We start from the raw sequence: 15592 nt of genomic DNA on the forward strand, positions 1-15592 counted from the left end.
CTTGCTACAATTGTTTTGGTTTTAGTAAGATCTGTCACTGCTGATTTTGGTTGGATGTGTCACTGCAGTAGCCGCAATTGCTGCATCCACTACAGTTGCATTGAGCTCCTTTGTGGATTTTGGAGACAGAGGCATTTACCTAGACGTAAGAAGCAACTCTTCATGAAGCTTTTTTTCAACTTTCAGCATAACCGGCTGCACTGGTTGATCTCTGCTGAGTGTCGGAGCTCTTTGAAACGCTGAGGGCGACCAAAACTTGCAACGTCTCGAGGAAGGGAAGCAAGTACCCGAGGTCTGGCAGGCTGATTTGTGACGCGTGAGGGTAGTGATCTTGGAGCAACGATTGCGTGTATATAAAGGCTATGCGGCATTTAATCCACCTGCATATGACATGGGAAGAGCCAGTATAGCTATGAAAATCTATGTTTTTTGAACAGCACGCTCCTAGCAGATATGGGACGGATCCAGAACGTGGAGGTGTCCGCCTTGGAGCTGCAGACTTGAAGGGCGTTACCATCCTGGTGGGTGCGAACATAAGCTTAGCCAATGTCTGTACCTCAAAATACGCATTTAGCTCAGTAGCTGAGCACTGCTAGCGATCAAGCAAGGCGACCCATTTTGCGTTTCTGCCGCGCAGCGAGCGTCTATGATTACGTACCATCTCATGCGTCGATTGATGCTTCTCAAGTTGAAGTGCCAACCGACACCAAGAAAAGTGCCTAGAGAGCGCTTAACAGTGACCCTATGGCTGGGCTGCACGTCCAAATGCTGACATATGAAAGACGTCGAAGAGCTGAATTGCGAAAGGCGATTCACAACCCCTGCGACGGAACAGTTCTTCGTGGCAGCATGTACCCACACAGTGCAGGAACTTACGCAGGAACTTATGGTTGCCCCGCTAGGCAGCGAGCCCTTGGGGCCCCCTGCCCGCAGGCCAGCACACAGAGGCTTTTGACATCTCCCTTGATCGTGGCCGCTCTCCTACCAGCAGACGTGCCCGAAAGGAACTACTACTGCAAGGCCACCTGTGACTGCAAACAGAGCTCCTGGACAGCGAAATGAAGCAACTTATAGTGGCTCTGTGCTGATTTAATAAGTGTGAAGATGCAGTCACAAGGAACCTAAAGAGCAGCCTAGTGTAGCTCATCGCGCCATTACAGTACGATTGGCGCGGATAGGCGAGCTGCTGTGAGGTGCGCAGCTTAGGCGAGCGCACTCTCCCAGTGACAATGGCCATGTGTATTTGCAAAAATTGTAATAATAATTAACTTAATGTCAAAATCTGGTCCAAGATGGTGAAAGGGCTGAGTGCGGGGTCACCGCGAATGCCCACGAATGGAGCCCGCTGCTGAACCTGTCTTTGTACCCGCGTGGGACAGTTTGCAGACCTCCCACGGGCTTGCGTTCAAGAATTCCTATCTCAGGTGCTTTTGACGATCTATAGACAGCCCTGCTTCTGTGTCCACTCAACCTTAAAAGCCGTGCTTCTGGAGCTGCTGCAGTTGCTGCTCTGAAGCTGCTGCGGAGAATGAAAAAAAACGGCAAGACGGGCATCAGTACAGCGGGCTATGGTGGCAATAAAAACGTGCAATGTCGACAGTGGCACTGGCAGCCACAGCACTCGCGGCATCAGCAGCATGAACACCGGCACGAACAGCACATGGCTCCTGCGAGCCTCAAGGCTGAAGCTGTACATCTTGCAAACAGCAGGCGGGGCAGCTGGGCTGCAAATTCTGGGGCAGACGTAGAGGCATCTGGCGCAGATATGCAGCACCGGCGACTCCACATGCCCTGATTGCAGCGTGCCCAGGGAAGCAACAACTCCGGTTGCAAGGGAAGCTGCAACATCGACAGCAGAAAGTACTCGAACAACGAAGCAGTAATGATGCCGGCCATTTATTTGAGTGTTAGCTCGTTGCGCTACCTGAACAACAGCAGCGCCAACGATAGCCAACCCCAAAAGACCAATACTGCCATCAGTACCAGCGGAGGCAATGGCCCGTTTGATGCCTCGCCTGGTCGCCCGCTGCAGGCGAAGCACCTCGCGGATGTGCAGCCTCCTCGCTGCACAGAGAACGGTATCAGCAGAGCATAGCAGCGTAGGAGCAGCACCAATCGGAAAAGCCACAACTACTCCACCATCAATTGCAGTAGCTGTCGCAGGGGGGCCGAGGTATGCCCCGTATTCTACTAGACCTTGACATGTGCCTGGCCAGAGGAGGCTTCTGCTGCTTTTGGTGATACTTCTGGTTGATTCTGATGGCGCTAAAAATGCCGCTTTTGCATCTGGTGATTTTCGACCACTGCTGCTTTAGCAGCGATCCTGGTTTAGCTGATGCTTGTGCCGATGCCGCGTGTAGTTATGCTAGTGCCAATGCCGTTTCTTCTGGCTCATTTGGCTTTGGCGTTGCTGCTTCCAATGCTTTTGTTGCGTTGCTGCAAGCGTTGCAGGCGCTGAAGCTTTGGTCTGTGCAGCTGACGCTGTCACGTATTGAGCTTCCCCCTTAGCTTGCGATAGTTAAGAGCGCCTGCGTCTGGGTCACATGTTATTCATTCTTCCTCTCTGATTTCCTCTGCAGGGGCTTGTCGAGCGGCGCCGGCTGCTGCCGCCCCTTGGCCTAGCTGTTCCACAGATTCTGGCTGTTGCATTGGCAAGCCCATTTGAGGACGCTCTGGCGATCCCTGTTGCTCCGCAGTCAGCTCTGCAACCGCTGGCTGCTCTTGGCCTGTTGAAGTGTACCCCCTTACCATGAAGTGCGGGACCTGCAACTCCTCCGCTGCTGCTCCACCTCCAGTGCCCTCGGCTGCTGTTTTTCCCAGATCTTCTGAAGCCAGGGGCTGCTCCAGTGACTTTTCTGATGCCTCTTGTGCATCAGATGCTGGAACCCTTTCTGCAGGCGTCTGCGGCTTTGCTTGTTTGAGTGCGTACTGCTCCTCCTCCTCCTGCTGAGCTTCCAGTTTCTGTCCCGCTTCGTCAGGTGTTTCTGCTGATGCAGCTGCATTCTCGTCGGTCTCTCGTCTGTCACCCGGAAGCGTCATTGCTCCCTCGGATGCACTCACTCTTGCCGCTACTTTACCTGCGTCTGGTGCTGCTGCTCCTGGAGTTGTGAGGCCCTTTGCTGTTTCCCCTGCCGCTGATGCTGCTTCTGCAGGCGCTTCAGCTGACCCTGGTTCTTGCTCAGTGTGAAGGCGCACTTGCTCTTCTTGTGGAGGAGTGGGTTCTTGAGTTGGCTCTGACTCTGGCTCTGCTGTTGCCGCCACTGGTGGCGTTACATGGTCTGCAAGGTATACACTGTCTTGCTCTGCTGGTGGCGTTACATCGTCTGCAGGGTGCGCATTGTCTTGCTCTGCTTCCTCCTCAGAATCGTGAGAAGCCTCCGCAAATGCATTTGCTGCTATTCCTTCGTTTCTCCACATGGAGCCGCTTGGCAGGGGTATTCGTGCACTCCCTTCAGTTGCTACTTTTGCGCGTGCTGCTGCTGCTGCTGCTGCTGCTGCTCCTGCTGCGTCTCTTGCGTGTTCTGCTATTGCTTCTTCTGCATGGCCAGCCTCGTCGAGCTTCGGCATATGCACTACAGATTCCTCAGAAAACTCATCCTCTTCTTCCTCCTCCACCATTGGCCCTTGCGTGTGGTCCAGATCTGAGTTCGACAGCGCCCAAAGCGGCCCCAGTAGCACCGTTTCCAGAATGCTGTGAACCAGCTCAGCGCTTCGCATGAGCTCGCTGGCCACCACAGCAATGGCAGTCAGGTCGTAAGTTTTGGAAAGCATTGCTGCTGCATTTCGTTGCACGGCCTGCTGCTCCTTCAGCAAATCCGCCACATGGTGAACCCCTTCTGCTCCTACCATTTCTTGGGCCCTGGACTGCAGCCGATCGAGTGACACAACAGCCTGCTGCAGTATCGCCAGCAGCTGCAGCTCCTGCTGGATCATCGAAATGTTACTCAAGTTCTCGCTGAGCTTGTAAGATATGTCGTCTGCCTCTTCTGTACAATTGAGCACACTGTCTACTGTTTCCACTTTGTCTGCTTCTTCTCGTATGTTACGTAGCTTCTGCAGCAGAACTCTGGCATCGTGCTCAAGCGATTGCGCCTTCTTTTGGGCCGTCTTTAGCCTCTCTTGAGGCATCCAGTTAATGGCCTGTAGCGCAGTCGATTGAATATCAATCATCTCTGCTACTTTCTGTATGTGCTGCACCTGATGCTCGCCTCTTTTGCAGACGCTGTCCATAGTTCCCGCAGCAGCAGCAATTGCACTCTTAGAGCGCCCCTGCAGCGTGAGGATAGCAGCAGGCGACTGTTGCATCTCGTTCGTGAAATCCTCGAGCACTTTGCCTATGCGGCTCGCTGCTTTGTGTGCGGCGTGTCGAGCAGCTCCGATCTGCAACGGGTCCGTGGCCTCCTTCAGCATGATCACCTGCTGCTGCAGCACGCAGAATGCGCCGTTCAGGCCATGTAGCTGCCTCAACAGACTTTCCAGCAACCCCCGATCCCTCGCGGCTGACAGTCCCGAGGGTGATAGGGAGGCATTGATGGGGACGTCGTAGTCGTTCGGCGCTTTGGTGCCGCTTTGGAATGCTTCCCTCAGTGTTGTGAGCACCATCATTTCTGCGACATTTTTCTTGAGCATGAGCTCGGCTGCTTCTTGCTCCCACTCTATTGCTGTGCTCGTTTGGTAGACAGTAACTGCCAGCTGCTCCAGCATTTCAGTGGCAGCGTAGAGGTCAGACCTCGCCATCAGGGTATGGCGGATTGACTGCATTATGTTGCAGTTTTGCTGCATTGAGGCCCCGTCGATGCTCATCTGGAAGAGCGGCTGCTGCTGCAGTTGCTGCTGGCGTGTTGCTGCAACGTGGAGCAGCCGATGGGCAGTGCTGGCCGTGTGGAACACACAGGTGCGCCACGCGTCTATGAACTCTTGATTCGCAAATGGCTTCAAGTCCGAAAGGTAGCGCTGCTCTATGGTTGTCACGGGGTGCATATGGGGAGCCGCCTCCACCTCTGCTGCTGCTAAGTTGTTCGTGAGGACTTCCATTTGCTCATAAACGCTTTCGACTTTCCTGTTTGCCGCTGCAAATGCTGTAAGAGCCCCGGTATCCCCTTTGGCTGCTGCCTCTTCAGCTGTAGCAGCAGCCAATATGCGTTCTTCTAGCTGCATTATCAGTACCCAAGCCATGGGGACCTCCATCACGTTCGCCAGGGAAGACGCAGCAGGCAGCAAGGCCTGCAGCTCCTGCAGGCGTCTCGACTCCTGTGAAAAGCTCACTCCTGTGAGCTGCTCCATTTCATACTGGCGTCTTTCATCCATCGATGGACTCGTTCCGACGGTCCTTCGAAGGGTCGTCCTTATGCTCTTCTTCATGAGGTCTTTCCACGGAGCAGCACCTGAAGCCAGCGCCCCCCCGACGACAAACGCCAGCAACAAAGTAAGCCCCACTCCCCATAACTTGGTGCCTCGTGCGGCTGAGCCAGTGGGAGCAACGCTTTCCGGTGCCTCTACGGCAACAGAAGTGTTGTCAGTGTGCAGGTTTGCCGCTGCACTGTAGCTACTAGGAACCGTCCCTCCATGAAGCCCTGGCCCCAAGGGGTTTTGAACGGATAAGGAGTAGTCTTCAGCTTCATTCTTCGCCGCTGCAGCGGCAGTTATGGTAGACAAAAAGTACAAACAAAAGAGAGCGCCACACAACTGAGCCGGGAGAGATAATTTGGGGATACGAGGAGCTGCCACTGTGGGGCAGGGGGAAACAGAGCGCTTTCCGTAGTTTTTCATTTTTAAAAGAAAAAGTGTACTGTATTTCAAGTTGTTGCTCGGGGCTTCGCTGCTGCGTGCGACTGCTCTTAGTTACCGATTGACATCGCGTTTGCGTGCCTAAGGCCTGGAGACGATTTCGGTGTGGACAGGAGAAAAGAGCCCGTTTGCTCAATATTCAGTCCTTAAAAGGTTTATCCTGTATATGGGCTCCACATAAAACACAGGAGAGCAAACATAGAAAATGGAACGTTATTCCTGTTCAGGGGCTGCTGCCACTTGCCTTCTCTATGTCGTGCGCAAGAGTCTGGGGGGACGCAGGGCTATTTTACAAGTTTAAAAGACAAAATTCAAGCGGATCGTACAAAATGGAAAAAAAAAGTCCCACTTTTTTCCTCAAAGAATCAGAAATTCAAAATAGAGTGAACGAGCGGGGCCAGTGGGAGCGGAAGCAGTTCCCCTCGTCCGCTCCCCTTGAGCGTTCACCAAAATTTCTTGAAGCTTTACCTGAAAACGTCAATATTATGGACTAGCCCTTTAACGTGTGCACATTTATACAATAAACTGTAACAGTCTTGCCCTTAATAAGACCCAATAATAACGTGCTACCCTACAGCAAGAGCCGCCGATGGGCACTGCACTGATTCTGGTTGGTGCCGGGTTAGTCCCCGCAAATTTAGCAGATACGAAGATAATAAGTCGAAGAAAATAAAACTATGCTTTAAAAATTATATGCCCGCTGAAGATAACAGCAGCGAGCGATCCCTGGTTAAGCGATTGCATGAGCACCGCCCTACACACGGAGTGCTCAATACAAGAAGGGTGCACGGAGCCACTTCTAAGAGGCAGCACATACCAAAAATAATAGTTTTAATTCAAATGTTATTTAATGTGTGAAAAGACAGAAGATCTGAGGCTTTCCACTTCAAACAGACAAAGTTATTGTGCTCATTGACTGTCTGCCCCATGCTGGAGTGCTGAAACGCTGGACACTGCAGTGGTGCCCGAAATTCCCTTATAGTTGTAAGCCACGTTTCAAGCTACGCAGCAGCTATTGTAAACATCTTAGTCTAATCCATATTAGCGAGAAAATGATGCCTGGAAGGTGGTGAGACCCTTTAAGTGCCGGGGCTGGCCGTAGCAAAGGCGAAGAACAAGTCAGTTTTGGTGATTTTCAAGTATTTTCGGCATTTGAGCTTCATTGTTTATGGCTTGTAATCGAAAGCTAAATGTGTAGGGAAGACAATGTAAGCGCACCTCAGGGATCCAGTTGAAGCTTGGCCCCTAAGAATAGGGGCGAAAACGCCAAGCTCGGCAATCGTGGTGCAAGCGACGCAGTGGCACTTCGCAGTACAGAAGCAGGTCGAACTCAAGAATAGCCGGCAGCTAGCCTGAAAACATACGGTAGAGCTGCACAGTAAATTCCCGTCGAACTCTCCTCCACACTTCCTCTGCGACCCTGTTCACCAGTCGAACTTGGAATGAACTGGGCCAGCATGGCAACTGTATGGCGATCGGCCCTACTTTTCCCTGTTCCCACTGTTCCAGCTTCCGCTGCCCTCCTCACGAGCTGCTCCTTTTTGTGCCTTCCCAGGAGGGACGTTGTCAAGGTGGGCAAGGTCTCTTTGCTGCTTACCCTTCCTTGTCAGTCCGCGCTTGTGCCCGCAAAAGCAAAGGCAAAAGTGCCAGTATTTTCTCCCAGTACGTCGCGCGGCGTCAGCACCGGTTTGCATGTCAACACTGTGAGAGTCCTGTAGATGTTAATGGCCACCACGTGAACCGAGCGCCCTGTAGAACAGGTGGTGACGGCGCTCCTTTGCTGCCAGCTGTTGCCTTGCTAGGCTGTCCAAATAAATGGGCAAGTCAAACACATGATTTCTCTGTTGTGTTCATATTTAGAACTTTCTAAAGGTGCTCTCAGCCCCGAATGCCCTTTCGAAGAATAGCTGAGAAACCCTACCCGGCCAAAATATAATAGAGGAGCCCGAAACCTATCCCTCTTTCACTTTTCATTTGTCAACTACTTCAGAAGTTGCCAGCTAGAACACCAGAAGTAACCACATGTTTAGCAGAAGGCCTTCTCGGCAGAGATGCCCTGCAAAAAGTCGAGCCGCTCTCTACAAGAGCAAATGAGATCGCTTTTGGTGAGGATAGGGGCAAGCCATGGGCCATTTCGCAAGAAATTTTGCATGCTAAAGGTTCCCAGGCGTGGCAGGGAGTAGCGCGGCGTTTCTAAAAGCATATGGGTCAAGCGAGCTCTTTAGATGATCTGTGAGTAGATCTGAGGAGCACGTCAGAACTACTCACAGATCATTTGAGAAAAGCCTCTTGAGCTGCCACCAGTGCGCCGCCCCGCGCCGCCATGGCGCCAGACACTACTCGCCATTGAAGTCCCGATAAAGGCTGTCTCCGGTCGCGCCCGTAATATCAAAGCGGCATTAGGCCTGCTACAGTACTGTGCCTAATGCAGAAAACGAACAGTGCCAGTGAGCCTGCTGATATCATTGGCGCTGTGGGCGGACTTACTCGCCGATGTTGACACACACTGGATATCTGGCTGTTACGCCCTTAGTAGCGCCCTGGTCTCATTATTGAAATATATGGGGCTCTACGAATCGCGATATACTGCATAGGCACACCCTGAGTAAAAGGAAATGCTGTTTGTAAAGATTACAATTCGAGAAGGCCTAAATCAAGGGAGCACTAAGGGGGAGACAAAGCCGTGAGCGTGCAGCTGCGCATTGCAGTTGTGAAGAAAAATGATTTTTGATGGCATGAATATTGAATATAACTCAAGCATAGCACAAACTGGTACTAACGTGTGTAAAGGACGCAGATGGCTGGCAAGACCCTGTGAAGTCTGGAGCCAAACCCGCATATTGTAGCTTGCAACAACCTTGTAGGCAATGGAAGCTCTGTGCGCACTAAGCGAGCACGCATCGCTGATAGCCTTCAGCCTTACCAGCTTTTCTAGCTAAGTGTTTGGGTCATCGAGAAGTTTATGCCTACTGTGTGTGGTGTCATCGAGAGTTGGTCAACTAGCAGTGCTGATCCATTCACGTGCCCAGCTTGTGTTGGCGCACTATGAGAAGGCTTTGTGGCACCAGAAGTGCAGAGCTGGAAAAATGATCAATGGCTCACAGTGCCACCAAAAGCGTGTCGAAGCTTTAACTTTGTATGACCCATTCGTGCAAACAAGCACATGGTCTTACTTTTTAACGAGCATACGCACGCCAGCATTGCTTAGGGTCAGGGCCTCTAAAGCTCTGCATATAATCCAAAATCAGACGTGTAGGGTAGCCTACTGTACACTGTTACTTCTGAGAGGCTACCTGGTCAGCGATGCCCTTTTCTAGTGACCCATTTTCAACCCGTGTACGTGTCTTTTCAGATGGCGCATTGTTGCGCCGTTTTTCAATAACCCCAAGTGTAGAGCTGCATGAGAGCATCCCTACATTCTCACGAGAGTGGAATCTGAATCTGGGTTTGTCTAGCTACTCAGTATGCTGTCCATAGACACTTTGGAGTCTTGTTTTGTTTGCTTGTGATGCTAGTATCATAGTTTCTACGGGAGTGCAGTAGTTCACCGTACAGGGTGCACCTCATTGCACCATAGAGTTTATACCTGCCATTTTCAAGGGAAACTCCTAGTGTTTGTTTGCTTACCCAGAGCAGCCGGGTCACACACATATGCGCACAATTGGTTGTTGTATCTGCACAAGATGCACGGTCCATGCTTGGGATATATGTAGAAAATTACAAGTTTATTATTGAAGTTCTAGCCGTATACATAGCATAAATCATTCCTTCAGCTAGTTTCCACAAGACCTACTCCTGCACGAACGATGCTGCGAGGATGGAACACAGGGGGATGCTGCGACCTTACAGAAACGCACCAATCACGCCGCACCTCTTCCGAAATTTTACCCGAAACACCCCAATAATTGCATTAATAGCCCAAACTGCAAGACTACTTGGCAAAAATGCCCCAACAAAGGAGAAGAATGGGGCAACGAACAGCCATTCAAGCTAGGTTCACCTACGGCGCCTGTCGCCCCAGCGTGCCATATACTATCCACCCCTCAGAATAGGCTTGCCAGGGTTCTTTCGATATTTTAATTGCGTTTAATGCGAAAATATATCAAATGCATGCGCTACAAATGCTGTCAGTAAGTGGTGATCCGAACGGGAGAAAACGGGCGAAAGAGGTGGTGAGGTAGCCACGCTCGCCGGGAGTTCGGAGTCAATCGGGTCAGCCTGCACAGCTGGCTTGCCACGTTTGTTTGCTCTTTGCTCGATAGCTTTGTGGGCCAACGAAAATTATTCTATTTGTCTGAACTCGCACTTTAATTTTAAAGGCTGTATTCAAAACAACGCACGAGCCTAGGGCGCCACCAAGCAAGCTCTGCTGAATTGGGGTTGTGAGTCGACAGCTTGAGAGCAAGAGACGAGGGCAACCGCCACGGGCACGCTGCTTGCCGCCGGTTTGGTCTTTCTTCTGGTATTTGCCGTTTTCCTGAACTAATGAAATAGAGATAACGGACTGGGAACCAGGCAGATGGGTTTCTTTTGCACTTCACCAAAAGCTGGCGCTTGATCCGCCCCGCAGGCGCGAGGACGTTCAATTTTCAGAACTCGCCTGCAGAAACGCGCGACGTTAAAACGTACGTTGAAATAAACTGCACACACTTTTTTGAAAGATGAATAGACTGAAGGGTTCAACTCGCAGTGCTCAGCGCCGCCCCACAGCTGCAGCGGCACCCCACCGAGGGTTGGCTTTAGGGGTCTTTCTCGGTTTGGCCCTTTTTTGCCTGTGCGCATCGTCTCTTCTCACTTCTGCAGTAGCAGCTGAGTATCCAGGGCAGGAACGGTACGAAAGTCCTGCGGTGACAGTACCGGGAGAGGGAGAAGTGGCCGCGGATGATGAGCAAGTTGGAGACTCTGTCGCTCTTCTGGACACTCCGGAAGATGCGACTGCAATTTCCAGGGTTAACCGGAAAGGCAAGGCATTGCCTTTTGCCCTCGCACTATTGCTGGCGCTAGCTATCGCTGCGCCTGCGGCTGCTGCTTCGCTTGGCTGGCTGCATTTGCGGGGGAGAGGCTCAGACAGCGGCAAGGAGGGCCAAGACGATGAGCAAGACCCAGCAAAGAAAGGCAAAGGCGAGCCCGAGGCGGAGGACTTGACTCTGGAGGGGCAGTCGCAGCGGCTGAAGGAGATGATGGGGCTGCTGCCGGTGGCTTCGGGAGTGGCTTCGGCGCTGGATATGCCCATGGCCTCGGTGCTGGTGGCGGAGCTGCGGTCGCTGCTTGTGACCGCCGCGGGCGACCGAGAGGCTGCAGAGGCTGCAGCAGCAAAGGGGGACGCAGCAGGGGCGGCGGACGCGCTGGCAGCGCTGGTGGGGTCCAACAGAAAGGCCCAATCTGCTGTTGAACACCTCGAGATGATGGTGCGCAAGGCCGTGAGAGAGGAAGTCGTTGAATCCCCCTCCATTCCCCGGGTCTCTACGCTCGAAGATGAATACTTGGCGCATCTGCAGCCAATGGTAGAGCCGGACTTCGTGCATGCCTGGCGCACCTGTTTGTTCCACGCGGCCTCCGGGGCCCGCCGGCTGATGTTAACGGTCATGAATCGGCAGAAGCAGCTGGGAAGTAAGCCCCTCTACTGGTTTTCGGAGAAGACCTCTTCGCTGCAGCACAGCAGCAACTGCCTGCGCTCCGCGCGCCACAGCCTGGCCGCGCGAGCCCAGTTTGCTGCTGCAACCAAGGCGCTCGAGGATGTGGCTCTTTCGCTGCTGCGCTCTGGCAGCTTAACGGAGTGGTTGGTGGTGGGGGCGGAGTTGGGGGCGCGGCGGCGAGCAGCGGAGTTGCTGGTCAGTGCGGCCCTCAAGACGATTTCTGCGGGCGAGGGCGGTGCTGCTGCTGCTGCCGCGGCCAAGGAAAGGGGGCAGCTGCTGCAAGCGCAGGCGCAGCTGCAAAGCCTGGGCTCCGCCTTCGCTGCGATGCAGCGGCAAATGGAGCTGCTGCAGGAGGCCCCAAACGTCGAGGAGATGGACGACGCGCGGGAGGCGCTGGACTTGGCCGCGAGACACATCAGAGAAAATCTCACAGCCATTTCAACTGTTATTGAAAAGTCCCCCTCCGCCTTCACCGTGCTGCACACCGCTGGGCCGCAGGCCGTCAGCGCCGCGATGATCACCGTAGACAGCATCTGCGACAACGCTTCGCAAATGCTGCAGCAATTGCAGGAAAAGCAGGAGATGGCGAGTGCGCAGGCCATGTCGCTGAAGACCGTACCGTGGATGCCGCAAAACCAGCTGAATGCCATTCTGGAGAGGGCAGAAAGCCTGCTGCGGGACGCCAACAATGAAATGCAGCAAATGCTAGATGTGCGGGAACGGGCCCGCGGAGTGGCTACTATAGACGAAGTGCTGATTGCCGCAACAGAGGCCGAGGCGCTGGCCTACAGGCTGAGCCTGCACTTGTCCAGCACCTCCATGCTGGAGCAGGAGGCGCAAATGCTGGTCATTTTGCACCAGCTGTTGGCAGCAGCAGATCAGCTGCAGGCCGACGCCCGCGACATGCTGGACCCCCTTGAGCTGGAAAGCGTTGCGGCCCAACTGGAGAGGCAGCGCGAGCTGCAGCTCGACGCAGAAGCAGAAGGCGCTATGGCCGCCACCCTCACTGACGGCGCAATGCTGTCTGGCGTTTTCATTCGAAGTGCTTTGGAGGCCCACCAGATCATGGATGTGGCGCTGCTGGGCCCTCTCCCCTCTACGGATTCGACGGAGAGTGCGGACGATGCGGTGAGGGTCTTAGACGAAGAGGGAGATGAAGACGTTTTCGAGGACCCTTTCGTGGATCTGGACCCCGACGATTCCGACGAGCAAACAGCAGAAGCCGCCGCAGCACCAGCAGCAGCAGCAGCAGCAGCAGCAGCAGCAGCGGCAGCAGCGGCAGCCGCGAAACCACAAGCCGTTAAGGGCGGCCCCGAGGAAAAGCCGAGGCAAACTGTGCCCAAACTCGTGCGCAGCGACGGCATTGTGGAGTCTGAAAATCCTGCAACTCCTTTAGCAGCTTTCGGCGACGCTGATCAAGACGACAACTTCTACCCTGCAGACTACTCTGACGAACAGCAAGCAAAGGTGCCAGTGGCAGCACCACTAGCAGCACCAGACGCACAACCCGGAGCTGCTGCAGCACCAGACGCACAACCCGGAGCTGCTGCAGCACCAGTTGTACTGCCTCCGCCGGATCCTCTCTTCGTTGTTCCCCATGTGCAGCAACCGCCTCCAGCTTCTGAGCAACCTGCGGAAAGCTCCCAAACAGCAGCACCAGCAGCCGAACCACAAACAGGAGCGATCGGAGGCGCGCTGGCTGCAGGACCAACAGAAGCGGCCGGCAAAGCAGAACAAGTTGAACGAAAAGAAGAAAAGGGGGACCTGCCTGAAGCAGCGGCAGCAGGACCGCAGCAGCCGCAGCAGCCGCGGCAGCCGCAAGTTCCAGAGCCGCAGTCAGCTGGGAGCCGGCGTGCAGCGTTCGGTGCTCAAGGGGCCGCAGCAGCAGAAGAGGAAGAAGTGCCAGAAGAGGAAGAAGATGAGGTACTGGAAGTGCTAGGAGGACGAGGAGATAGATGGATGTTCCCCCAACCGAAAATCGTGCAATATGCGCCACGCGGCAACGCAGATCCCATGGAAGAAGAAGAATTCTTGAAGGAGCTGATTGGTTCTCCCCAGCAGAGCCCCGAGGCCGCATCACCAACAGCAGAGCCAGCCGCTGTCCCGCAGCCGCCGCAGGCAACGCAGGCGCAGCAAGGAGCCGGGGCTTTGCAGACCGCAGAGACAGAGCCACCACAGCCAAAAGCCCCAGCAGCACCAGCCCCAGCAGTGCCAGATTCCTCAGCACGACCAGCAGCACCGGAAGCCGAAGCAGCACCAGCAGCACCAGCAGTGCCACCGGCCCCAGCACTACCACTAGCCCTAGCAGTGCCAAGAGCCCCAGCACCATCAGCAGCGCCGGAAGCCCCAGCAACACCAGCAGCACCACAAGTGAAGGCGGCCCCAGCACCACCACAAGCCCCGGCAGTGCCAAAAGCCTCAGCATCGCCAGAAGCCGCAGCACCACCAGCAGAGCCGGAAACCCCAGCAGCAACAGCAACACCAGAGGCCCCAGCAGCGCCAGATGCCACAGCACTACCAAAGACCTCAGCAGTGCCAAAAACCCCACCACTGCCAAGACCCCGAGTAGCGCCAAGAGTAAAGCAGCTGGAAACAGCAGATGAAATTGTGTGGAGAGCGGCAACACCACAACTGCCAAAGATACCGGAAGAACTGGTTGGTGCAGGATCAGCATCGGCAGAGGGAGACTCAGAAGCAGACGAAGCAGCACCACCGCCAGCAGCAGCATCTCCTGAAGAAGCAGCAGCACTGGACATAGAAGCAGAACAGTCGGAAGCAGAGTCAGAAGGAACATCCTCAGGACCATCTGTAACAGAGGAAACAGAAGAGAGGCCAGAAACACCAGAAACATCAGGAGCAGAAAGTGCCACCAAAGGATCATCAGCACCCGAAGCAGCAGCATCATCAGCACCCGAAGCAGCAGCATCATCAGCACCCGAAGCAACAGCATCACCAGCACCCGAAGAAACAGCATCATTAGCACCCGAAGCAGGAGCAGCGCCAGAAGCACCAGCGCCACCATCTGCACCCACTGTCCCTCAAGCACCGCCACTACCGCCAACAGCAGCTGCTCCAAAAGAGCCAGAAAAAACACAGGCAGCAGCGAGTGGCCCCGAAGAACCCCTAGCAGCCCCGTCAGTCACAACGGCCCCAGAAGCAGCAGCAGGGCCAGCAGGGGAGGCCCCAGCAGGCGCACCAGAAGCACCAGAGAGGGTACCGACGACGGCTGCAGCAGCAACACGGGGAGAAGCAGCAGCAGCACCGGAAACAGCCGCTGCACCGCAAAGACCAGGAGGAACAGAAGCTCCCTGGGCAAGCCTCTTTGCAAACTCGAATACAGATGCAGATGAAAGCTCTGAAGGAGAACCCTACGACGACGATTTTTCTGATGAGGATCCCCAGTGAAATGAGCAGTGATATAAGAATCAACAAAAAAAGAGAGACATCGGGTGGGGGGCCCTGGGGACGGGCGTGCAATAACTTTGTACTGTCTATACACCAGGAGCAGTCCTCGCACTTCCAAGCTGCCGGTATACTCGGACCTGCCTGTAGACCGCAAACTGCCTGTACACTCCAGACTGCCTGTACACCCCAAACTGCCTGCACACCCCACACCTCCGTTACACTCCGCGCCACCCATTTGCTTGAAGGTACCAGTAAGCCTAAGGCGCCTGCACTTCTTGAGGACGCAAGAGATACAGGTGTATGCAAAGAAACAAGTAGCCACAGAGGGAAAAGAATGCAAAGTGTGAAGCAATACGTGAAGTAAACGGAAAATAAACTGGGGAGGCCATATTAGACATATGTAGAAAAGACAGATCACGGCTCTGCTTGCAAAGGCTCGGGTGGATGTCTGTAATTACTGACGCAAATGTTGCAATGTCGTCGGTTTGGCCCTATGTACATGTATATATGCACACATTATGATTTTAAGTATGTTTACATATACGTTATAGAACGTTCTAGAAGTAGGTTGTGCGTGCGTAAATGTGTATATGTATCTCTTTATAGATGAAATATGTATACGCATATGAAAGTGCATTGTGTACTCTTGTGCTATGCCCACACATTCTGTTTTACATGTATGGGTACAAGCTTGTGTCGCTGTTAAGCCCTTGTATATGAATGTTTATTTGTACTGTGTAAAACGCACGTGCGTCTCTGCAATA

The 15592-nt window shown here is 53.8% G+C and overlaps 2 protein-coding genes across 2 annotated transcripts; one reads left to right on the plus strand and one right to left on the minus strand.

Annotated features, from left to right (window-relative positions):
• Positions 1–2550: 2550 nt before the first annotated feature.
• Positions 2551–5769, minus strand: ENH_00007100 (hypothetical protein, conserved; the record flags this gene model as incomplete). Its single annotated transcript, XM_013578327.1, has 1 exon — positions 2551–5769. The coding sequence occupies one exon, from the start codon at positions 5767–5769 to the stop codon at positions 2551–2553; it is 3219 nt and encodes a 1072-aa protein (XP_013433781.1).
• A 4679-nt stretch (positions 5770–10448) lies between these two features.
• ENH_00007110 (hypothetical protein, conserved) lies at positions 10449–14828 on the plus strand (the record flags this gene model as incomplete). Its single annotated transcript, XM_013578328.1, has 1 exon — positions 10449–14828. One exon carries the CDS (start codon positions 10449–10451, stop codon positions 14826–14828), a length of 4380 nt encoding a protein of 1459 aa, XP_013433782.1.
• Positions 14829–15592: the final 764 nt, after the last annotated feature.

The sequence above is a fragment of the Eimeria necatrix genome, genomic scaffold, assembly GCF_000499385.1.
Source record: "Eimeria necatrix Houghton genomic scaffold, Enh_scaff11, whole genome shotgun sequence".
Classification (NCBI taxonomy): domain Eukaryota; phylum Apicomplexa; class Conoidasida; order Eucoccidiorida; family Eimeriidae; genus Eimeria; species Eimeria necatrix.